The sequence below is a fragment of the Lepisosteus oculatus genome, chromosome 8, assembly GCF_040954835.1.
Source record: "Lepisosteus oculatus isolate fLepOcu1 chromosome 8, fLepOcu1.hap2, whole genome shotgun sequence".
Classification (NCBI taxonomy): Eukaryota; Metazoa; Chordata; class Actinopteri; order Semionotiformes; family Lepisosteidae; genus Lepisosteus; species Lepisosteus oculatus.
The window spans coordinates 5,293,160-5,318,984 of NC_090703.1; the positions used below are offsets into that span (position 1 = coordinate 5,293,160).

At 38.7% G+C, this 25,825-nt stretch overlaps 1 protein-coding gene across 6 annotated transcripts in view; it reads right to left on the minus strand.

Moving 5' to 3' along the window:
* The window catches only part of akap6 (A kinase (PRKA) anchor protein 6), a 125,680-nt gene that overhangs the window by 53,625 nt on the left and 46,230 nt on the right, over positions 1-25,825 (minus strand). For all 6 annotated transcript variants that reach the window (XM_015350178.2, XM_015350179.2, XM_015350176.2 and 3 more), the window contains 2 exons: positions 25,195-25,291; positions 23,508-23,671 (listed from right to left, as the gene is read on the minus strand). In XM_015350178.2, coding sequence (XP_015205664.2) covers positions 23,508-23,671; positions 25,195-25,291 — 261 coding nt within the window. The remainder of the gene's footprint in view (positions 1-23,507; positions 23,672-25,194; positions 25,292-25,825) is intronic.

The following is a 25,825-nucleotide window of genomic DNA, read 5'->3' on the forward strand; positions in this document are numbered from 1 at the left end:
AGAGCTAGCTTATAGTAATCCATATCAAAAAGAACAAAAAAAAAGACTCATCTCACACAATCCAACCTTATTGTGAACTATGCAATTGTCAGGGTTGGCAATTGGGATAGATGCATGTCCTCTGTTCCACAGAATGTAGTTCTGTTTGTATCTGACCCAGAGCAGGATAGCTGTTTCAAAAATACGCTGTTTGCCACTAATGCTGAGTGTTTGGAATACCTACAGCCTTTGATACCTGTGCTGCACTAATACACTACAGAGCCCAGAGAAAATACCTCAAAAAGTAGTGCCCTGCAGATCTAATCATACCTACCATGAAATAGAACAAAAAAAACACAGTAAAACAGTAAAATGTATTGATTGAGTAGGATGCCTTTTTTTAAAAAATCCCCAAAATTATATTATGTAATCTTAATACTAGTGTACAGAGTAAAGTCATTTTGTCAGAAATAATTCTGAATTCAGAAAATACAAGGGTCACATTTATTCACTCCCCTGTAGTTAGTGTTTTGTAAATTCTCCTCTGGCAAGTCTTACACTGACAAGACACTTCCTGCAGTTTGAACTGAGATATTTAAAAGTTTCCACAGCAGAACTGCTCTAGACTCTTCAGGCCCTTGAGTTTATGCTTGTAAACTACCTTCATGAGTCTGAATCCAGGTCTGCGGATTGAGTAGCTGTTGTTTGGATTCATGCTTTGAATTATTGTCATGCTGCTATGTTCATTTTTGGACAACCGTGAGCTTCTTGGTGGAGCAAACCAGGTTTCACAGTTGTGCTGGAGTTCATGATTCCCTCTGTGTTAACACGAGCTCTACAATCTGTTTTCCCAGCCCAAGATAAAGCTGAAGAGCATGACCCAAAAGCTCAACTTTTGTTTGTGCACCAGAACATATACAACATGGTTCTACTTATCAATTCGAGATACTGCTTTTTGTGGTTCAGTCTCAGAAGAGGTTTTTTCCTTGCAATCTGTCCACGAGTGGTACATTCATGCAAGCAGCGTGGAATGGTAGTTTTTGACATGTTGTATCCTGAAGATGCCAGTCGGCGCTGGAGATGTTGTCTTTGGGTTTATGTTTCCCTCCTAAAAAACTTGTCTCACAGTCAGGGAAACGGTGATACACCTGTGTCTTCCTCCTGGCAGGGCAACCACTATAATAGTAGCATTCAATTTCTTAATGATGGTCACTAAAGTGGACAGAAACAAATTTGTTTCTTTCTTTTTATAGCCATTCCTCAACTTGTAGAGGTTGAGAGGATAAAAACACAATGACACAAAGGAATAATAATAATTCTATTTAATTTACATAGGAATCTGTTGGTATAGGTATCTGTGCTTTAGGTATCTGTTTATCTGTTGTTTACGTATCCGTCTAATCTTTAATCAATATACTGTATGCTAAGATGTCATAAGCTGTTATTACATTATTACATATCCCCAGCTCTAGGGGTATGGTCTGGACTCTGATCCTGATTAGGGGTTTGTTACTAACATGTAATTGATTTGCAGTTTTTTTCTTGTTGTATGTATGTATGCCACTGTGGCGCTTGTATATATCAAACGCTTTTAAAGATTTTCAAAACATATTCAAAAATAATTAACCATAACAACATTAAACATACCTACACATCCATGAAGACAGCAGCGTTATCAACAATATTTAAATTCCATGATAATCCTAGCAGATGCACTTTAGGATACAGGTCCAGACATAAATATCCATAGGCCCTGAAGTGCACATGCACAGATGTTTTCAGTAAAAACAAGGAGCACATCTACGTGAATCTTTTATAAATGAAAATATCATTGTGTAATGCCTTTTCCTTTTCTTTTTAAGAAAACAAAATTAAAAAAGGAATCTTGTGGATGCCATACAGACAGGAAGCAGTCCTTATTTGAACCAGCTGGGGAACAATATAAATTTACAAGGAAAGAAATGTGTCCCAGCTGAGAGCTGTCAAGAATGAGGAGAGTGGTGGAGGGTCTAAGGTTGTCTCCTAAGCTATATACTCAAACAATACGACACAATCAAAGGTTTTGTTTAGTCCCCATCATCTTTGTCGAATGCACAGCATTGCTCTTTGATTGGAAACCATAGGTCGCTGTTTACGCTACTCCTTTTCAAATCCATCTTTCCATCTTTCCATCACTTCACTCATTTTAATTACTTCCTTCAGGATTGTACAAAGCCCTCATCCCCCGTAGTTACATTAGTCAGGACTTGTGCATTCAAGGAAAATAAAAATGTATTTCTGAGTATGGGGTCTGTGCAAAAGCTGTAAACTTGGTGGACAAATTAAGGAATCTAATGAATTAAAATGCATGAGCCCTAGCCACAGCTACAGCTGTTTTGTATACAATTCATATTCATCGCTTTGAATAAAACAGACCACTAAATGTTCATTCTAATAATATCACACGCTCTTTTTAAATAATGTTTATGGTATTAGAGTGGATATCATTATTATCAACATGTGTGTTTCTTATAATTATTACAGTCTCCTACCTCCAAATCATTATCCATATGTCAGCTACTACTTTCAGATTGTTTATGTAAACTCTGAATGTACTATTTGGCATGATCAATTGATATCAACCAAAGGAATTCAATGGAACCATTGTTACAGGTCTCCAACTCACAACACAATAACGGCTTTCTTTTTTTTCATGAACCAGCATTTCTACAGAAAAAAGAAAAATTTGCTAGTAATGATTTGTTTTCATCTTCATTTACTATTTAAAAAATGCATCTCGAGGCACCATATTGCATGTATAAATCCTTTCATTCTTTAAACTATACTCTTTTTTGGTTCTTAAGGCTAATGGGGACAAAAGTGAGTTTTTGCAAAGTGTCAGAAACACAAAGATGTGATATCACTGGACTCTAGAGTGAGATCCCAAGCAAGGGAGACCAGACTGGAACTCAAACTCCACATCTCCACAGCTGTCAATCGCAGACAAGACAAAGACATGCACCATAGATTGCATCTGGACACTGGGCTCTCTCCTAAAACATTCAAGATGCACTGAGTTTCAGTGAATATGATTACATACAAGCCCCATGTCATGAAGGATAACAAGAAGATCACGTTTCCTACTAGGAGAAAATTGAGGTCAACACTGAGACGAAGAGAGACATTTCTTCTTTACAAGTCCAATTAACTCCCAGTGGGAATCGTGGCAACAAACTGTTTTCTACTGATAGCTAAGCAGGAGCTAATGCAAGAGCTGTACAACTTGAAAAGGGAATGGAAGGGGGATACCCTGGTTGGTCCTGACTTGGGTGATGTGCCTTTTAATTGTCACCCAAGTGGAATGAAATTAAACATTGAACCACCTCACTGACACTCAGCCAGAGTGACCATGTCAAACAGGAGATACACATGACTTTCTTTCGAAGTGCTCACATATTGAAATCCGAAACACGTCAAGAAAAGATCTGCGCTTTTATTTCCAATCTGAAACAAACCCAAAACCCGGCCAGGCTCTTAAACACTTTCATGGAAGCTCAAGATGGACAGGACCCTGGGACCATACCGAAAATATGCTGCCCAACGCTAAAACGAAGAGAAAAGTAAGAATCGGCAGTCGACTTCACACTAAATATAAGCCACTCTCCAACTTTCAGGAACCCATAGATAAGAAAACGAGCCTAAGAGCTACAGTAGCAGCTCCTGCGCCTTTAAAAAATATCTGAAGGAGTTTGAAAGGTTTAGCTCCTGCAACATTTATCAGGGCGTGAAATTAGCAATTGCTAGAAGCCAAATTGCTGCTTCTTATTTAATTTTGCTGCTGAAAGGTGACATTTAATAGCTGATCTTTGCTTCCAAGATGTCTAAAGAGGGTAGTGCCATTCTAAAATGTTACTGAGAACTGGTTTTGCTGAGCTCCACTTCAGTTAGTTCACAGCCTAACAGCCAGCTGAACGACTTGAGAAAAGGCACCTGACATCTCTGACACCTAGGCATTAGAGGATAACTAGATATTACCAGTTTTAACTGTCTATTCCCATTCTGAATATTGTTTTACATCATGGTCACATGCATTAAAAAGATTTAATTTCATAATTCCACTGTAAAGGAAGAATCAAGTTTTAATACACACGTGCAGCTGACACCCTGTGTACTGGTACTGTAAGGCTGAAGCCATGATGTTCGTTCCTCTTATTTTTTCATTGTTATTGTGATTCAGATGTTGTTTTTGACTCATTTTGACCCATTTCTTGGAAAAGCTATTTTCCTCATAAAACAGCTGCTTCTGAAATGTGTGAGAGTGTCTCTTAACCTCTTTGTTATGTTTTAAATTCCAAAGGCAAAATAGCAGTAATTTAATTCAATTTCATAAAGCCTAGCGGGCCCATATTCGGTGTGTGCATGTCACATTTGAAATGACGAAATACTGTATAAATACAATTCATTAAAATGTTTAATTATACTGTATACTTATTTGATTTATATGCAAATCATTATTAGATATTTTAATCATATATATATATTAATTATTATATATTTTCTTTTCTGATATTTGAATTGATGAGCTTCTATACTGAGATACCACATACAGAGTAAAGGCTTAGCTGCTGCGTACTATGAACCATAGCTCAGTATTTCAGTCAAACCTTTAAGGCAGAGAAGAGGTGTGATTCTCAAAGTGCACTCTCTTGGGGTGACTCAATTGTCTGAAGAGAACGACACCCATCTGTAAGAGTGGGGCTGTCAAAACAGCCCCCCTTTAATGAGGGAAGAGCCGGGGAGCAGCTGCTGGGGTGAGGATGGGGTGGAAGGAGAAACAGGATAACGAAATGAGCAAATGGCTCAGCGCGAATAGTGATGGACTTCTATATATACAGAGGAAGGCAGAAGTGGGCAAGATTAGGGTTTGACCTCCTGAACATTCGTTTTAAGCTCCGTTATGTGCTATTTTGTGCTTTTTAGGCCCTTGTCAAATAGGAGTCTGGTTGTGGGAGGGTTAAATACAAAGAGCAGAATATCACCGAGCACAATCTTAATACATTAGTGTGTCTGCAGATTCCTCTGTCTCACAATCTGTGAAATGCATAATCTAAATGGCAAAAGTGGTTAATAATGTTTATCAGGGGCTTTTCTAATTCCTAAGAAGATTCAAAGGAAAAACTTTTTTTTCAAAAATAAAAAAAACAACAATCAAAATACCCTGCAACAGCTTAGATGAAGATATTTTGAAAACTGAGCCAATCGCTTTAGGCAGGTGTTACATGATACTCCATTAATATAGGTAATTAACATTAGCCACCATTTTAATTAACATGCAAACCTTAATTAGGAAATCATTAAGTAACATGAAAAATTTGATCTTAATGCTAAATCCAAGACTGCTGGTATCTAAGCACTCACATGTGCCATCTTTTAGCTGTGGAAACACATTTTTAATGAAGTTTAGGTTATGAAAAAAATAAAACAGATTTTCAGGGTATTTTTTAGGAAAATGAACAAGACTACAGGCAGTGAATCACAGTCTTTTGTGATTTCCTGTATTAGTATATTTATAAAACATGTGTGTAGAAGAATCTGTGGCATCTGGAACCCTTGTCGTTTATTTATCTTGCTCCCTTTAGCATTTACAGCAATGGAATGATCAGGCCATAAACGTCTGAGCGCACTCAGAACTGTAAGCCTTTACAAATGTTTATTGTACTTCATCTGCTTGGTTATAAACAGTGAGTTCTTTTCTACCTTCTCCATCCTCATCTACAATTGTTTTCCAGGTCCATTTGTTAATAACTAACAGTACATCCACAAAATATACAAAAATATACAATAGGTTTGTTGTATCAAATTAAATGTGTTGGGTACAGTATAACATTGCCACTATTTACAGTATATAGGATATGCCTTCTAGTGATAATGATTATCATCTTAGAGATATAAATGTTATCACGGCAATCAAGGACACAGTCTGTTTAAATAAGTAATAGCTGGAAATCATCAAATTGCCCTCACCCCAAACTGTTCATCACAAGAAAAATCCCTGCATATGGATTCAAAGCTGTGTATATACTGTATTAGCTTATGACAAAAAGTAAAGTTGAATGTTAATGTGCTGTTCTACGTGGATGGTGGTACTGTACCTAACCTGAAGGTCTTTCAAGGCCGTTTGTTAAAAAACATATTGTTGCTGTCTGTTAGCCAACACCCGGTCCTGACTAGCTGGGGTTTCTGCAGCTTGTCTAGGTCTCTTCAAAGCAGCAGCACCTGAAGAACTCAGAGAAGGTGTTAAACTCGTCCCAGTAAGCCAATAAAGAGCTGAGCTGCAAATCAGCCCGTCACGTCCAGAACTGCCCACCCCACCATTAGAGAGTCTAACAAGGGTTCGTGTTGATACTGAAATCAAGATATTATCTCATAAGCTGTCACAGGCAGCAGTGAAGGTTGGAAGTTTCCGTTTAAATTGCAGTGCTAACATGGAGCCCCTCTTCTAAAGCGTTCTGCTCTCAAATCAGCTGCTCAGCTCTTGAAGAGAACCTGTGTGCAGCTCCCCGCAGGTGAATTCGTGATCGGCGTACCTGAAACAGAGCGATGTGGATCACGCTATGTTTGGGACGGTGTACTTCTGAAGCTCATAAGCTGGGGGTTTGATGGAGAAACCCTGGGGTTGACTTGCAACTCTGGGTTAATCATCCTTTCACTTGGGGAGGATGCATTTTAATCAGGGCAGCTCTCTTTGTAAAAAATATTCCTATGTTTAGCGCAGTACTTCTCTTTACTTCTCAGGTCAGAGTGCGCTGGCTGCCTTCCATTATTGGAGGTGGCCTTACCCACCGGTACTATGTTCAGCACACATCTAGACTTGAAGATTTTTTCCTGGTCTGTTGCTTGTGTGGCTTGTATGGCCACAATGTTAAGACACTTCGGGGAAGGCAGGGGGGAGAGAGGAGGAAAAAAATGAATGAAGTGGCTGGTTTTAAAAGGTCGCGGTGCTCTTCTTGGCAATCACAGAAGGAAATTGATTTTAGTAATAAGACAAAGAAGCAATTGTAAAGATCGATGCATAAAGCTGGAACATAATGTAAGGGTGAGTTTACTATTTCATTAACATTAGGACAAAAACCAGAATTGCTCACAATGACAAATGCCTGAGAACATTATATACACATTCCAGGTAAGTGCTTCAGGCCAAGTTAAATTCGATTTCTCTGCTCCATTGTATTTCTATTTATTATTTGCTGTATTTGTTCCAGCTTGTGGAAGTTGCTGCTGTTAAAGCAGAATCGTTTCTACGGCAACAGTGTTCAGGACGGCCCATTCTGCAATAAAAGCTCCACTATGCTGGCTGTCCTAGACGCTCTGAGAAAGTCTGGTTTTAAGAGGCTGTTTTCCAGTACGAGCTCATAGCGGGCAGGCAGTTATCATGTTTTCAATCAAAAAGACATATTTCCATGAAGGCAGTTAGTAGTGCATGTGTTTGTTACAAAAAAAACTAGTACAATTAATACTTTTTTGGCTCAGGGGAACCACTGAGGTAAATTACAGAAGGCCTCCTGTCACTGAGACATTGCCAGAGTGAAGGAACTGAGGGCTTTTATTTGGTTTCAATTAGCATATCATTAAGGTCATCTTAAAATGTTATTATAATATTACAAAGGTAATATTATAATATATGTAAGACATTATGCCTATGGACAGCCAAGAGCTGATGGAGAATATCACATATACAGCACATTCCTGATGGTATTTTAAATTAACTTCACGCTTTATTAGTTAAAATATGTATTTTTTCCATGAAGAGTCAATTCCTTGAAAATGTGTACATTACAAAAGTATAGATTATAAAAAAAGGCTGAAAATTAACTGAAATTATCCAAATCTCCACTGAACATGCTAGAACAAACAGACTCTTTCACATGCAAACTTCACATTTCTGCTTGAACAGTATCAGGTATTTGGCATTCAAGGGGTTAACCAAAGGCAAAGACTTTAACCTTAAAATTGACAGAAACTAAACGGCTCTGACATTGGGTTGCTAGGCTTTATTCTAACCAGTAAGCCACCTTCAAAGTTGCTGTCAGGTAAATGACCTTGTATTTCATTAACTGATAATTAAATGGATTTATTCCACTAACGGTTTTAATTAAAATGCTAGAAATATTGATTACCCCTATCATCCCTACTCCCCCAGATGAAAAAAGGTTTTAGGAATGTTTATTTAGAGAAGAGAGAGAATTAAATTAGATTGAATCTCTAAGAGACCTAAATAAGGCTTCTTACTTTTCTGCTGCTCAAGCAAAAAAAAAAGGTTTCAATTTTTTTTGATGTTTGATTAATTATTTTGAAATCCATTTTTGCTTACCTTGATATTTAATTAAAATATCATTTTAAAACATAATTAAGTCGGCGAGTTTAATCCGTGGGGCAGCAGCTCTATCAAAAATTGAAAACTGCCTACAGTTGAGTATTCTGCTGGCTTTATACTGTTAAAAGGTGCAGTTCCCAGACCAGGCTGGAAATTACTTCAAGCTCATTTCAGCCAGTGACTCGGAACAGCGCTATTCTTCTAATGCATATTGGCTGTTCTGCCGAAAGGACAGTCATCAAACTGAGAGCTGCATGATGCTCAAGATACCTCCAGAATACATAGCATGCAGCCCTGGCATGAACTTGCAGGGGGTAGACAGACTAATTATGCATGAAATCAAATATGATTTGTAACTGAGTTCATATGAAGAGACCTGCATTGTTCAAATAGCTCTTTTCCACCCCCCCGAAGAAGCTATGGTTCAGTGTTTGAAATCACAGATTCAATGCTGTGGTAATGGCTCAATCCCCTTGATTGATTTGAGAACGTAAACACTCCTCATAGGGAAACTGGTACAAGTCTTGTGAGAAAGGGCAACTTATGAAAAATTAAGGAAGTTTTTCCTAGTAAATTAAGGAAGTGATTAATAGTAATTAAACATCCGAGCCATTGATAATTTCGAATACTCTGTTAGCATGAAATTAAATTACTTTACCAGCTATATCTCACCAGAGATTAATCATTCTGAAGATTTTTTTTATAAATAAAAATTTATCTAAAGCTCTAAAGCTTAATAGTTTATTTAAATCATGGGGGGAAAAGCTAGCACGCTGGACTGAATTATGGATAATTATGGGTAGTTTTCTACAATTCCTTGCAATTATGTGTAATTTTAAAAGTAATTCTTGTGACAAAAAGAAAATAAAATGCAAGTGTATCTATTGTTGAGTGAATCAAGGTCAGCTGAGGTTAATATTGAATTTTTTTACTACATCAGCCAATAAAGATTGCATATGTTAGTATTCTGCAGTAAGGATACACACATTAAGAAATACAGGTCTGTTTTTTGCACACCACTGTTCGATTTTAATAAGCCAAAATGAAAGGCATGAACATACTGTAGGGAGAATTTCACAGTGACTTAATCTGTTTGAGACAGGTGAACGTCCCTTTTCCCTCCCCAAAAAAATGTACAGTACAGAAGATAGGCTTGCTTGTGTTAAAAACACTCTATAAATGGTTACGGTAAATTATACTGAATTTGAGCCTGTGTACTTTATTGATTTTTAATTGTTAATTTTCAACTGCAATTTAAATAAAAAGCAAACATAAAAAACACAACATAATCAAAAATGAAATGCAAAAAAGTTCAAAGCCATAGATAAAAACTATTTTAATTATTTCAACTTCACAAAGCATTAAAAATATATACCTGCTTGTAAAATCATTTCATTCTTTAAAATCCATATATGCCTATGGCTATTGATAATAAAATAAAATATTATAAAGATTTTTACTCTCAATGCAGAAAAAAAAAAGAATTCTAATGGTTCTCATAGTAGGGTGGATTTTTATTTCTTACGTTAATTATACAACAGGACAGTGTTCTTTAAAATTATACTTTTAGAAAGAAAATCAGTTTGGAATTCTGAATGGTGAACACCACATTTGGAAAGATCAGTTAATATTACACATTAGTCAGTGCTGTTGTTCTGAGAAGACCTTGGGGAAGCACAGAATCCACCAGACCGATCTGATTTTTTCTTAGTGTGGCGTGAGACACACAGTTAAACTTGTGGGACACAGTTTACAAGAATCACAGCTAAGATGTGGGGGACACACTGGGAGCTGATGGACGAGTTCCATCCAGTCAGTAAACCCCAGGAGTCTCTTTGTGCTGCCCCCTTCTGGTGGTGGTCAGCCAGTACACATCCGTTCTATTACTGAGGCAGGTGGGCAGGTCCTAAAATTGGACCTCCAGGGTACAAGATACATTTGGAGTTTCTGAATTAAGGCTTTACCTGAACTGGCAAACTCTTAAATTCTTCTTTTGCTAGGAATGTCATTCCCCAGTATATACATGATATAGTTCAGGTGAAGGTAGAGCACACCTGAAGAAGGCTCCATGGCCGAAACGTTGTGTTTTCTTCCTTCTCTTTTAAGCATGGAATAAACCTATTACTTGTTCCCATACATGATATATAAACTCTTCTAAATTACTGTAAACTATGGAACAAAACACTGGTGTACTTTTGAGTAAAGATGTTAAACTTTCCGTGAGGAACCTAACCATTCTTAATGGTGTCACGGTCGATATACCCTCCTCCAGGGGGCGCTCTAATCCTCTCTAGATAGTCCTTTTAATTATTACTTCCTGGTGTGTCTAGCCAAGTCCCTTATTTAAGTTTCCTTCCCCCCAGCCTTCAGGGCTCAGCTTTGGAAAATGGTTGTCTCATGGCCTGCCTACCACCAGGCTTCACAGGGAAGTCTGAGGACATAGGACAGTAATAGTCACCCCGACCTTCTGAGCCCGGGGCCAGGGACGAAGCCCCGGATTCCTTGGTTTGTTTTAAGTGTGTCTGATCCTGTTTGTCTCCGGATGGATTTCTCGATAATGGATATATGGACTGTTTCCTGATTCTCCTGTGGACCTCCCTGGATTTGGTTACAATGGATACCCGCCCTTCACTTCTGCACGGAGCACAGAGCTTCCCCATCATCACTGTGAGCACCAATAAACCTTGTGTGTCTTCCCTCAGCTCCGTTCCCTATTCCTTTCCCGATTTGCCGCCTCGCATAGTGTCTTAAAATACTCTTTCCACGGGAGCCTCGCTCGGCAATCGTTACAAATGGTGTGCTTCCAATTAAAAGGCAACGACCGCCTCTTCTAAGAAATAGTCAATTATTTTCCCCAGTCCATTGTTTTGATAAAACTGGATGCATTCAACAGAAGGCAGAACGTAAAAGACCTATTTCACACACCTCACAGGAGGGATGTCCAATCCTGGACCTGAAGGACCGGTGTGTCTGTAGGTGCTCCAGGTCCCTTTAAAGCAGCAACACCTGAGGAACTGGGAGAAGCTGTTAGATTGGTCCAGTTAAACCAGTAACAAGTTTATATAAACATATGCAAAAACATACTGGCCTGGTCCAGGATCAGAGTTGTTCACCTAGAGATGAATTATTTATGGAAACACAGCATGCAATCTTCAATTATGGATCTAAACCCCAGCCTCTTTTTTTCTCCATGTAGGTGTAAGTATTCCCTCTCATCCTACATAATCTTCAATTGTGAGTCACGTTTTCTTCTTTGTTGAAAATGTTGTGGAATGCTCCAGGTGAGTGTAGTGACAACGCGGTCTGCACTAAAAGCCTCTACAGCGGTTGTATAAAAGAATTTTGCAAGTTGTATAATTAATTTAACAATTGTAATGGCTTGTGATTAATGGAGGGTGCACAGTGGTGCAGTGGTTAGTGCTGGGGCACCGGGCTTGGTTCTGGACCTGGTGGGCTATCTGCATGGGGTTTATAAGCTCACCCCATGTTCATGTGGGTTTCCTCCAGTTGCTCCGTTTTTGGATGGACAGGTGGATGTAATGAATGTTCATATGGGGGGCTGTGTGTATAAACAGTGTGCTGATAAAACATAGAGGTGAGAGCAGAAAGCAAGGGATCCTCTGGGGGATGGTAGCCACTGTTCTTACAGTGGAATGTCAATTTTGATTTTTGTTTTGTTTAAATAGAATATTTCTGTTGGAAATTAAATTAAATAGAATGGAAACCTATTCTTGATCTCTGTTTATTTGATCTGCGTCGTGTGAATAATGTGTGAAGAACCCATAAGCCATTCTTTCACAAACTGGGATTGTCCACAAAAAGCTTTTTCATTAAAAAACTAAAGGCTGTACCATCTAGGCTTTCTATCAGTTTAATAGATGTCATTGGATACCAAGAGTAATGGATAATAATTAATGTTGACAGGAAACAACAAATGCCAAAGCCACTTTCTTGGCTGACTAAAGTTGGCAATCCTCGTCACTGCTGCTTCTGCTCCAACTAAATCTCGTTTAAAAGATGCCAGAGATGGCCAGAACACTCGCTTTTCATTGCATTCTGTGTCACTGGCAAGTCAAGGTCTAATTCTACAACCTGCCTATTACGTGCCAACAGTGAGGCCACCGGTACTAATTTAACTTAATGAAACTCAGGATTTGTTTTTAAAAATGAGTGCATGACATATGCTATGTGCTACGTGTTGTGTCTGTACCCACAACTACAGGAAATAAAATTGGTCCATTATCAGAAAACCACTTAATTCTGGATCAAGTCATAGGAGCTGGAAAGCTGACGATGCACAAGGAAGCACAGAGAAAAAGGGCTATGGTCTGGACAGGATGCCAATGACTTGCAGGGCACTCACATAGGGACAATATACAGTAGAAACACCAGAAAACCCTGCCACGTGTCTCTGGGAGATGGGAGGACCTAATGCAAACACAGAGAAAACGTACAAACTCGACACAGAAAGCAAATCAGTCCAGATTCACATCCATGACAAGTATAGTGTGGCTAATCATCATTCCATCATGCTGCTCTAGAGTGAAAAAAAGCATCAGAAAAAAAAGACTAGTGTGCCTGATGGACCCAAAAAGCGCTTGGAAGTGGTACAAGTTTGCTGTACTTGCCTTTCTGTTTCTAATTGAAACTGGCAAAATAAAATTAACCATATCCATATCCCTGTAGGGAGCAAACCAAAAAGGAATGACAGACATACAGTACCTTCTCTTACTAGATAATAATGATAATAATGATGTGGCACCTTAGAGCTCAGTAAGCAGAAATTAAAAACAGTAAAATAAGAAGTAAAAAATAAACTTCACCTTTCATCTAGCTTACTTGGCATGAAAAGAAAAAAAACCCCAGAAAGAACTATAAACCTTATGCTGTTTTTGGATAACTGAATCTTTTTCTGCAGCAACATGGACTAAATTACATTCTAAAGAATAAAATCTCTGCCTGTCCACAGTGGTAAATGTTCTAAGGGGTCCAAACAATCCAAAGTTTGTGTTTTAAAATCACTTTACTGCCGATACAGTTTCAAGATCCTATATACTATAAACTGTGATAGATGTCTCTTGTGACACTAGTAAGTGTCACTGTAAACCTTCAGTTCAGAGACAAATTCCCTGTGGCCCACACAGAATATTTATTTCCATGGGTATATTACATCAAGGAAAATAAATTAAACTGGCAGTACGGACTTTATCATCTTAGAAATTTTCATTCATTTTTGCCCTTTCACTAATCATTCTGCTGCACAAGTCAAAGAGTAACAAATATCCACCTTCACTGGTGCAACACATTAGATTTAAAATACAGATCAATATCATTCCCTTCCTGTTTTGCTTGCCAGTGGGCAGGGCAAATGGAATACCTTTGTGATACAGGAGGGAATTATACAGCGCTTTTTCTTGTGCAGTCTAATTATCAGCACACTTTGGCTTTTAAGGGATTCAGCGTTGGAAAAGTTTTCTGTTTTCAAAAACGCTTTGTTTTTGTCCATTGAAAAATAAACACTTTCCTTTATTATCAATGGGAAGCTGGAAGAAGCTAAAAATTTATATTTATTGTCTTTGTACATTTTCAGTGGTTGCAGCCACAAAAAAACAAGACCTCAGACCACGTCTCTTACTACGATTCTTTCTCCTAACTTCTTTCTTCCTCTTCTGTAGTGTGAAATCATATCCCCCCCCCCAACCATAAATAGAAGCACTTCTAATCAGCCTACCCAGATTTCAGGATAATATAATCTTTTACAAGTCTGTGCATCTGTCAAACGTAGCTATAAAAACTGAAGGGAAATTATTATGGCTCATCAAAAATAAAAAAAAATCTTGCAGCAAGAAGAAAGTCTTAATGGGATGCTTCGTGTAACCATAAAATTCATTTTCAAAAATATAGGGGCGAAGATTTATTTATTTTATTTCTGACTTCTATTTTTTAAGGAATATATTTCACGACTCACTTTTTCCTTCCCCACCCTTTCCTTCTCCTCTTCATGCACCACTGCAGCTATCTTACCTTCAGCGGTTTGGCTAGGTTTCAGTGAGGAGAGATCCAGAGGGCAAGCATTAGAATTTTATATCACTTCAAGAAGGCAGAGAGAAAAAGACATAGGTAGCTACACTGACATTCATTGAAGGTTCCCTAGGGATGATAACACATGTTTTTGTCTTTCACCTGCTAGGCATGTTAAATCAGTGCAATGATAAGGTAATTTCATCACAGATATTTCATCACAATCTCGACATTTTTATGTTTGCCAGCTCGGCTATAAGCGCTCTTGATTAAAAAAAAGTTCCACGTTTGAGGGCGTGAAAAAAGAGCATGTCTGTACAATGTACAGTAATTTGATCTTGAGCACTTTAATGCACTTTTTAATGTCGCTTCTAGAAGTAATAAATAAAAACAAATCAATTGAATATCAGACTCTAGCTCTATACCCTTACAGAACAATGGCTTGATTACTGTTTTTTTTTTCAGTCACACTTAAAGTAATTATGAATACCTGAAACAGTACATTGTGCTTAAAATGCAGTTATTTACATTTTACTGATTTGTATTTCTTCACTGACATTTTGCATGAACTCAGAAACATTCTGTGCTACAGAAAGTGTTTTAAGATTTTTTTTAAGTTGCCAACATTTTCTCACATAGCACCTACATTATTAATAATAAAAAGAACAACAGCTGCTTCTCTAAGTTTTCTTTGATCTTCTCTGAAGACAAGGTAAATAATTCTGATCAATTACATCACACTGAGAACACATTCAGACCGAGGAAGAAATGATCTGTCTTATGAAGGTGAATAAAGGCAAGCAAGTTTTCCCCCAAAAGTTGTTCATTTCAACTGAAACTAGTCAAACGGTTTGATCTCTTTTTGAAGTTCTCAAACAAGTTCTGAGATATGTACACAAAAATCATGGCATTCATAGATACTGTAGCTATGTCAGCACGTGTAGGCTGCTTTAACTGTTCCTATTCGTGCTTATTCCAACAAGTTTAAACATGGCAATCAGGAGAATGGGAGAGCCACCTTGATAGCATGGCCCTTCACTCCTTTACTATTGTAGCAAGCCACACTGACATTTTACTCCGATTCAATTTCACAAGAATCAAGGCATCGCCAATTGCAGATGCACAAATCGGATAGGACACTGGATTCATGATCTGTAAGACAAATTAAAGGTCAGTACATTAGTGCACAAACCCTTTGATAATCAAAAGTAATTCAGCACAGAAATCAACGTTTCAACATCTGTCTTTATTTTTACATGTTACAGATTAAGTGTGTTTCAGTTTTGGAATGCTGGAATATAAATGAACTACATGCCGATTTAGACTGAACTACAGATATGTTAAAGGTATAAACGCAACAACAATGCTCTGTTATAGTTTTAAGCTTGACATAGTTCAGTGCATTTTTACAAATTACCAACAAAATATTTCTTCTTGCTTGGCTTAATTATTTAAGCTGCAACACTTAATGTAGATACTTCAGAATGCACTGTGCATTTAAGAAAAGATTGGAATCACCCATTATTTTATTGCGTAAGCACCTAATTAGAGGAATTAGCATTCGTTCGAGTTTCAGCTTTCCTACAGTGGCCCCTCTACCACACGGGGAGAAGGAGGACCCAGGTACAGCACGTGTTTCTCTAATAAGGCCTGTCAGGACAGTGCATCTTCTGACACTGAGCTCCACACTGCATTACAGGAGAGGTAGGCGTAGCCTTCACCAATATTTGTGCCCAGGGACCGACAAGTTGCCAGAGACTCTGTCTGGCCAAAAGCCGAGAGATCTCTGACTAATCCCCACCCTACTCTGGTAGCTCTTTATGTATTAAATCAGTCTCTTGGTCCTGGACAAAACCAATAAGTCTGATGACCCAAGTTCGAAATGCACTGAAGACCATTGCTGGGATTACCTGTGAACACTGGGGCACATTCTATACACACTAATATTTGCCAATAGCTTCCTTCTCGCGACTCAGTATTTATAGCAATGTCTGCATAGAAGCGCTATATACCAGTAGATTGCTCAGGCTTAAGAAAATAAACACTCAGGGGAATTAAAATAAATATCTACATATGCCCATTAGTTAGGACTGAAGGGTTTTCAAAGTAAAATGTGTGGTGTTCACCCTCTGTTTCATGAGTACTGGATACCTGCAACAATATTGAAGCAGATTGAAATCCTTACTGTAAGAGATGTCAAGTGTGTATCAGACACGCTGTGTTATTATATCAAAACCTTTCCTATCAGATTATACTTTATTGTATTTAGTTTAATAGGATTCATTAAACATCTGCAGCTTTGGCAGGCAGACACCCAGCAAGCCACAGAGGAAATCAAAGTAATAGCTCTCTATTACATTTCACATTTTCTAAAATTACTCTGATTCTAATAATTGCAGCCTAAAGTATTCCATGTTGATTTTATTTGCTTGCAGGTTTTATAATGTTTGATCTAATTGCCAACTGTTGAATGCACAATAAAAATAAAATAAAAAATCTGGTTTGGATTTGGGAATACAGCAAGCACAATATCTAGCCAAAGTTAAAACAAAATGATATCAAGAGAGAGGAACTCTTCAAAACCTGCTTAGGTTTTATTATTTAAGTCAGTGCGGCATAATTACCAGACATTTTAAAATAAATATTAAATATATGATAATATGAATCAGGATCATGGGAATGATTTGATGAAATTTCCGTCCAAGCTAAGATAAAATGACTTGGAAGGTTTGAATCTACAAATGTATAATGTTACAATATTCCTTAGAACAGCCTGGCAGACAGACACACAGGTAGACTGAGAAATGACTTGACATACAGAACTAGGTAAATTCTCATTAATATTTAATAGTTTAAACAAACACAAATATACAGAGGCCAAAAAAGGTGTTGGCCTTGTCTATAACAACATCATCTTCTCAATCTTGTCTGAAAGTACCCATGCATATATTAGCCTGATAATCTCACACATGCACAGCCTCCTCTTTTTTTCACTGCTAGATAAATATATTTAAAAAACAGCTGGGACAAGGTCTTCTTTACTAACAATATTTTAACAACAACAACAACAATGTACATCTTACTTGTACAAAACATGTCACTCTTTTTGATATAGTACATATATTATAACATATATATGTTTAATATTTATAGAGTAATATAAGTTAATATTCATAATCTGTCTATACAGTAATAAAACCTTTCAAACTGCCTTTGCTAGCTCAGATAGTATCAGTTGAAGAGGTTTGTTTTTGTCTTTGTTTTGTTCTATTTTAAAAAAATAAAATCCATTTATCAATCAGTGAATTGCCTCTGGCTTTAAATCATGCCAAAAGAGACAAGAGGGTCACCATCTCTGTTCTTCACTTTATAAATTTAATTTTCAGTTTTTGCCTTTGCATGCTAACATACCCAGAACAGTCCAGTGGAAACAGCTTATTTGTTTCTACCCTTAAGAAAGGAAACCCCTAATTACACAGAATTAACAGAATATCTTGAGCAGAATCCCAAAAGTCAGTGCTTTAGACTCAAGGAGTAGATAGAACACTGGTTTTTATTGGCTTCAAATTCACTGGTCTTTTATTTGCTTTACCCAAGTATGTTTACTGCATTATATCATATTAAAACACTTGCCAAACATATGCATGGTTGCTAAGGTATGCATGGTAAGGCATGATTGAAGTCATTCCACAGCAAAGTCAATGTATGGTGTGAACATGGAAAAAGCATTGGAAAATGCAAGAACACTGCCTGTGCCTGGGAGCCAATGAACAGGGATAGGTGGGTGTTAGGCAGACTGGGCTTCCGGACCTGTCAGCTGCCAATGAGCTTGTGCTGATGTCAGTGAAAGACGCAGGGTGCCTCCAGTCAGCTCAGGCTCTCCAGGAATGTGTCAGGGGAGAAAGAGCTGTGCAGGCAGTGCATGGCCCCCTTCTCCTTGGGTGGCACTGGGGTTGATGTCATAGTAGAAATTAAGAACTGGATGTGCACCAAATCCAATATAACTGACTGTTCCCTTCATCCAGCTATTAGCAATCCTTTAAGGGTCATGGTCTCCCCAAGCTGATCCCGGAAACAAAGGGACTCCAGTCCACTGCAGGGTGTGCAACTATCACTATTGCTATTATCAAATGAAGAAAATATTGCCCACTTTTATTGTGGATAAAAGCCACACAGGGCTAATGTTGTCAGTTCCCTTGAGGATTTTGAATACTTGTTTCAAGATCTCTCACAAGTGAAAAAGGTGAACAGCACTCCCACTGCACCACTCTGATGGCAGTGAGGCTCAAAATAAATTTATTCCAACCATTTTCATTGCTGTGAAAGAAACCCCTGCCAAAACACAAAAACGTTTCTAGCATTTTGTATAACTTCAGCTGGTGAATAAAATGCTTCAGTGTAAAGATTGATACAGAGAAACTTAACACAGCTCAAAATTGCACACATGTAAAAACATTTGAGATTCAATAACAATATATTGCTGTGTGTATCACGTTACCTTTCCCTGCACCATGTGTGGCTATGTGTATCATTTCACCACAATCAGAACATGTCATTACACTGTTGTTTTCCAAATTACATTCTTCATAGCATTTAAACGCTGGCTCATTTGAACTCATTTCAATTGCTTTGGCAATAATCTGTTTTAGCTTCCTAACAGCAGAGGTTACAGTGTTTACAGAATCAGATGCACAAAAACCTTTTCAACCCTACGTGTTTTTTTCCCTGTTTGCAGTAAATAATTTGGATTTGTGTTGCTAAGCTTCACAGCTCATAACATTTATTTTGCTGTTTATGTTACTGTTAAAATCTTGTTCTCAATATTGTATGTTGATGTTTTCCAGGGCTTTATTGATATGGGAATTTTTCATTCCCGTGTAATTTTAATGGTTTTAACCAACCTCCAAGTATTTTCCATCCTTTTAAAAACAATAAAAAATTCCCCCTGTTCTTTCTACTCCAGAAGTGCAAATCTGATAAATAGGATCCAGGAAACAGTCGATTTTACATATGCAAAATATTACAAACTGTGATACTACGGGTCATAAACTTGATTAGGCCAAGTCAATCAATTTATATCACACAGTTTGCCCACAGGTAAGCCTCCACAGAGCACAGATCCTATGATCTTAGTACTGCACATTACTGAGGAAGGTCACAGAAATTCCTGTTGAGAGCAGCCTTTAATTTTTCGGCAATAATCGCAAGATGGATTTAAGTATCATGACTTTTATTTCCTTAAGGCTTCTTCTTGTGCATCTGGAGGAACTGGAGCTGTAAGAATGTTATCGTAGAATAGTGTTCTGCTTTAGGATTCAAGGGTTAGATTGCCTGCCGTGATCCAACCAGCCTAGAAAATATCTAAAATGAGCATCCTGGGGCACACAGCTGTCTGTGTAAACTCTAGATAAGTCCAGCTTGGCATATGTACTGTATATATTTCTAAGGCACAACACTCAATGAGGTAAGTGTTACAAACTCCAGGTATCAGCATGTTCTAATGTTTGCTGTGCACAGTCACTACTGCACCTTACAAGAGACTGCCCACCATCCTCCATTTCCTACGGATTTATAGACTGCTCCGAAAATAATGCAGGCTAATGTAGTGTGGTCATTAGCTGCAGATAAACTGATGTGCCTGTTTGTAGACAGAGTCATAAAGCTCTGAATTTAAGAGTCTGACAGCAAATTAGTTCTCCTGCCTTTAGAACACATTCCTCGCTGCTGTATTTAGTCACTGGACACGGACAGTGTGCCATTCTGAGTTAGATAGCCAGGCTTGACTGAAGAATAACCATGTACTGTCTGCTATTAATTAACTGCACCTAAGTACAAGAGTGTGTGAAATATGGCCTAGCTATAATGGACATAGCTTTCACTGTAGAAATTGAAGCTTTCAATGGACCTTGGCTTCAGTAACAGACAGTAGGCGTCCATTTGAATATACTGTAAGTAACTCACACTGAGGGTGAATTAAACATATTCCAGATACAGTGTAGAAATACATAGCAATGTTCTACTGGTCAACAAGACTTACACAAACAAGCCCTTGGGACATGCAGGCCTGCAGCCTGGAGGAGCGGCCCTGTGGTTTGTAAGGCGAGCAAAAGAGTTGCACTTTTGGCCAAGAATGTTTCAGAGGTGCCGCTCAAAAAACAGCAGCCGTCCGGTAGAAAGGGGACTAGATTGTGCACTGATCACATGTGCCCACCGCGACGTGGATGTCCATGTACGGGCAGCGTCAGCTTCTATTTTCTCGTGTGGTATATCGGCGGGTGCAGAAACCCCCTACTGAAATGCTGATTACTGGGAAACACTGTGGGCTGCATAATACGAATACGTCACAGGGATCCTTTGGTTCACAAAATGTATGATTTATAGCACAGTAAGTTTAATATAGTATTCCAACTAATATTTTAATTTTCGGTTGCTTGTTTTATTATTTTTTCATGCTGTCAGTTACGTTCTTTATTTCTTGTGATGAACTAAACTCTTTGCTTTTACGTGTGTTTAGTTAAACTTCTATTCTCAGATTTCTGGGTCTAGTCCTTACTGTGGTCAGTAACCTTTAAGAGTAAAACTAAAGATTTCCTAAATACCTTAAATTCCAAAAGAACGCCTTCCGCAGTTCATTCAGACTTGATATGGATGTAATGCAGCAGAAGAACACCAAAAGGCACCGTACATTCAGCTTCAAACAAATTAAACAAGCAGACTCCAAAAAACAGTACAAGGTGCACTGTTAAAAGTGCCCAAGTCTGTCTGGATTCTCACTCCTATGATGTTCCAGCAATTTAATTAGAAGAGAATAACTGAACAGGGCAAGCCCCCTTAAGATTACTGTTCGAAGAGCACGCAGTGCCATTAAAACTTTATGGTGCTGGCTAAAATAATTCAGAACAAAAAAAATCACAACATGAGCATATGTTTAGAGCAATAATAACAAACAGTTATCGCTGTCAGGAGAGACTAACACAGGTTTATTCACACCTTAATGGCATACAGGGGAAAATGCAAGTATCTTCATAACATAATATATTACGAGAATGACAGCGAGCATTGCTCTTTTGTGTGCTGCTTTAAAGAATTGAATTAATGATCAAAAAGACACCTGTTGTTCTAAGGATTAGTAATTAATGACAAGAGAGGAGCTTCCAGAAAGCAATTTTTAAATATCAGTTTTTGAATAATTTCATACGTAGTGTCTAAAAACACATAACATAGCACAGTCTATAATTATGCACAACACTTCTGATAAATGTGTTAGTTATTAGTTTTGGGGAGTTACTTAGCAATTTCATTTTCCCTCAGATAGCATACTAAGCCAGTATTCTCCTTATCTGTGGCGAGACTGTGTATAAGCAAGAGCAAAAAGCTTCTTGAAAAATGACCAGTGCCATTTCACCTCTTGTCACTTATGGAAAAGCGTTATATAAGCATTATAACGCAGCAATTAAGAACATCTTTCTTTATTTAGCTGAAGAATCAAAAACACTTGCATTATTATTTCTAATTTATTGGGCTGACACTTCTATCTAAAGTGAACTTACGTGCATATTGCTGAGCATTTGGCTCGAGCACATTCAGTGATCTGGGGTACAACAGGAATTCCCTAGCTGACATCTGAATCTGCAAACTTCCTATTACGACCCAAGAGCTCTTCAGCTACTCCGTAGATGCGGCTACCAAACTCTATAACCATGTTCCCACTCTTATAACAGTGTTACAGTATGATTAGCACACACAGAATCATCCACTGTACCTCTTTGTTCTTCCAAAATGGAAAGTGATAAATCAAATTCTTTACACTATTAGCAACTTCCTGCAGACCAAAGATGGGGTAGTGTGAGTAGGCTTCAGGCTCCGGGGTAGAGACATGTCATGCCTTAAATAAGGAGGGCGGGTTACTCAGGACCCTCAAGATCCCTGGTTACTCAGAACTCTGAAGTTGTGGTCCTGCAAACTTTTTCAACAGATTCTCTTCGGAGCACTGACCCCTCCTTATCCTCTGCAGACAAGTGCTTGTTTATTCAACCCATGCACAGTTGTGAGGATTTTAAACACACAGTGCAGAAAGATTTGTAGCAAAGAATATGACCTTCCTCCCACTACAATGGCCATCCTCTAATTAGGCAATGCATCTGATAGTCATTAACAGGAATGAGATAATGAATCACTTTCTCCCTTCTTTGTTAATTTGCTGTAACCAAGCGGCTAATGGATGTCAGAGCTGAATGATTGCACTGATTATAGTGATTTATAATTGCAACAAAACAATTTAAAAGCATTCTGATTATTCATGTTACACGAACAATGTTATTTGTTTACTGAACAAATAAATATACTACATGCGTGTAGACTTAACACTTCTGGGGGTGTTTATATTTACAAAAATGTAATGATACAAGCTATTAATATTTGAAGCACCACTCCGCATTCAATCCCGATCAAGATCACTCTAGCTGTGAGTATCATGGTTGGAAGTAACTTTCAAGATTGATCCTACAAGCTATAAAAAAACCATTGGAAAATCCTTAGGAAATATACTGAAGAACTGAAGTGTGAAATGCTTTTTTTTCTATTAATGCCCTAATACAAATGATTTATTGTTTTTCATACTTCCAAAGAATCATTTGCCAAAAGTAAAACTTAAGCCACATTGTGCAAGTACTTTTGAGGGAGTCTAATAGCTACTGACACTTAGCAAACACATATAGTGTATATGATTACTGATAGGGAGATTTCAGCCCATATTCGTTAACGAGTATAACTTTTGAAATACATATTCTCTGGATCAAATAATTGCATCGCCCTGCTTTTATTTATTTTTGTAATTATTATTCATTGCACCGTGCTTGCCTTAGCATTCATAACCAAAATCTTCCCCACAAGTCCTCATCCACATCATGCATATATAACCATGTTTTTCAGGCACAGTTCTGGAGAACTTTCAAACTGGATAGCTTCATTTCTGTTACTCTGTTCCTTATGCAAATAACAATGAAAAAAAACTCCCTGTCCTCTCTTTTGTTTATTTATTTTTACAGGGGAAAAAAGGATAACAGCCTGAGGGAGAGGACTGGACTTCAGTGGCAGCTAGTTCTAAACCAGCCAGGAAATAAAGAGGAAATAAGAGAGTCTTCTTGCCATTTACCTCAGGGCTCCCTGCTCCACTCTCGGCCTCATGAGACACATCACTCGCCAGGATCTCAGCTTTGATGATCTCCAAGGCTCGCAAAATCCAGCTGTGCTGACGTCTGATCTGCCTCTGTAGCTCTTGCCACTGATTTACAATCATCTGCAGCATGTCTTTGAGACCTCCAGAAACAGAGCAAAGAGAAATGTAATTAATAAGCCCTTATTGGAACTTTCCTGCAACTTTCCAACAAGGAAAATGCAATTAGGGATGCCCAGTTACCTTCAATGCCACACTTTCCGTCTTAAGTCTGGAAAGCTCAAGACAACAGCTACCAAACTGCTGCAGCAGCAGCTTGTAGGGGAACAAAAGAGACTTCCATCCACGGGTGTCCTAAGATCCTTAGCCTTAACCTCTTTTTTCAGTTTTTTGCTGAATTATCTAATCAACAGAAACCTAATTCAGTCGGTCTCTCCCTGGGGTCACTGTGTTGAGCTGTTATGTGTCAAACCAGCTGGTCTTCATGATGGCAGCCTCTGCGAGTGAGGGCTGAAGGAAGCCTCACTAAGTATCCCCTGGCAAGATACCAACCCAAAGCAACAGCTTCTCCGCTCAGAGTGACAATTCATTGTTCAGCATTTCAGCCAGACAACCTATTCAGCGATCATTCATAAACATACCGTCACGCTAGCAGGTAGATTTATACCCCCCAAATGATGCCTTGCGCAGTCTAACACACTCCTAACAATCAACGCATACAAACGACATTGCTGTATTCTGTTTCAAGGTCACCTTGAGCTAGTAGCTATGGTGGTTTTATTTATGCACTTTTTAATGAATCTGCTTAGCATATGTTTACATCCACCTGTCTCAGATGACAAAGCTATAGGTTGCATGGTTTCATCACCATCTACACCTATTGTGTACTAGACCTGTATTCTAACAGCTCTCAGAACTAGCCTATTCACCATTATCAAATAGCATAACATTGAGATACATTAAATCAAAGACCCCTAGATAATTCCTTTTTATGATATTTATGGATTATGTTAATCTATTGACTGCCAGGCTGTCATGTGCTGCTTATGCCTGCTGAATTATTACTGACCGGCACAGCTGCTAGGTAACCAGGTATTAGTATCTATGCTGGACATTGGGGATTTGCAATTAATAATCGCACCGTCCAATACAAACTGACAAAGTTGCCAGAAGTACTTCCGCTGCGGGAAGTGATGACTAAAAGCGCATGAAGGCAAAAGAACCTTTTCAAACCTGAGCTGCTGTGTAAAGCCTCCATTTCTTATGGCGCAAGGCTCCGACACTCAGAAGAGCTGTTCTACCAAAAGGGAGGATTTGTGACTTTATGAACTCGCAAAAGTGGTTTGAGGTGTAAATTCATGCAATTAAAAGGGAAGGAGAAAAATTTCTGAGAAGCCCCACGCACCCCTTATCCCATCGCTCTTAATTTAATTCTTCTTGATTGATCTGTTCTCAGCCTCTCACCTCCTCCCCTGTGGGCTCTGCTAATCAGGGACCCAAATTCATTGCTGACTGATTTTTTACAGCCTAACCTGGAGAGGCAGGCTCTGAAACATTTAGAATCCTGAAGGTCAGAATATTAATATAAATATTAATAATAAATAAGAGGATTTATAGCCATGCCCCTCGGTGCTTGCTGCCTTGTCCGGTACCGTGCGAGCTTTACCTGATTTGTGGGATACTATGAACTCCAGGAGCTGGCGCCCCTCCTCCACCACGGTGTCCTTCAAGGCACAGTGGCTGTCCACGTTCAGCTTGAAGCTCTGCCAGGGCACAGGACACACAGGGCAAGCGATCACTGGGCAGCAGGGACCGGCAGTGTTCACCTCACGTACTGTGGCTCTCCTGGTCACGGGCTCTCCGGCGATCCGAACGCCATCGCCAGGCCACATGCCTCCCTCTGCCGTCCTGTGATGGACTGGCCTTCCGCTCAGGATGAGAGCAGCCATGTGCTTTCATTCCACTCTCCCCCCCCCCCCCGTGCTGCTGGGCTGCCCAGAGCCTCGCCGGGATCAAGTGGCTCTCTGATAGCGGATGGGTGGAACTGACCTCCTGCTGCCACTCAGCCAGGCATGTCTACAGCTGTGCAGAAGAGCCAGGCTCACTAGGAATCACAGAAGTACTCAGACACTGACTTAAAAGCCCCATCAGAAACTCTTCTTCACACTAGAATTGATTTTTCTGCTAAATATCCCCAAATGCGTCAACCATTAAATCAACGCCTTTATTCTATATTTGTTGTTCTTTCAACCAGTTAAACATGTGTGTGTGTTAGGCACTACTCTTTAAACTTTTAT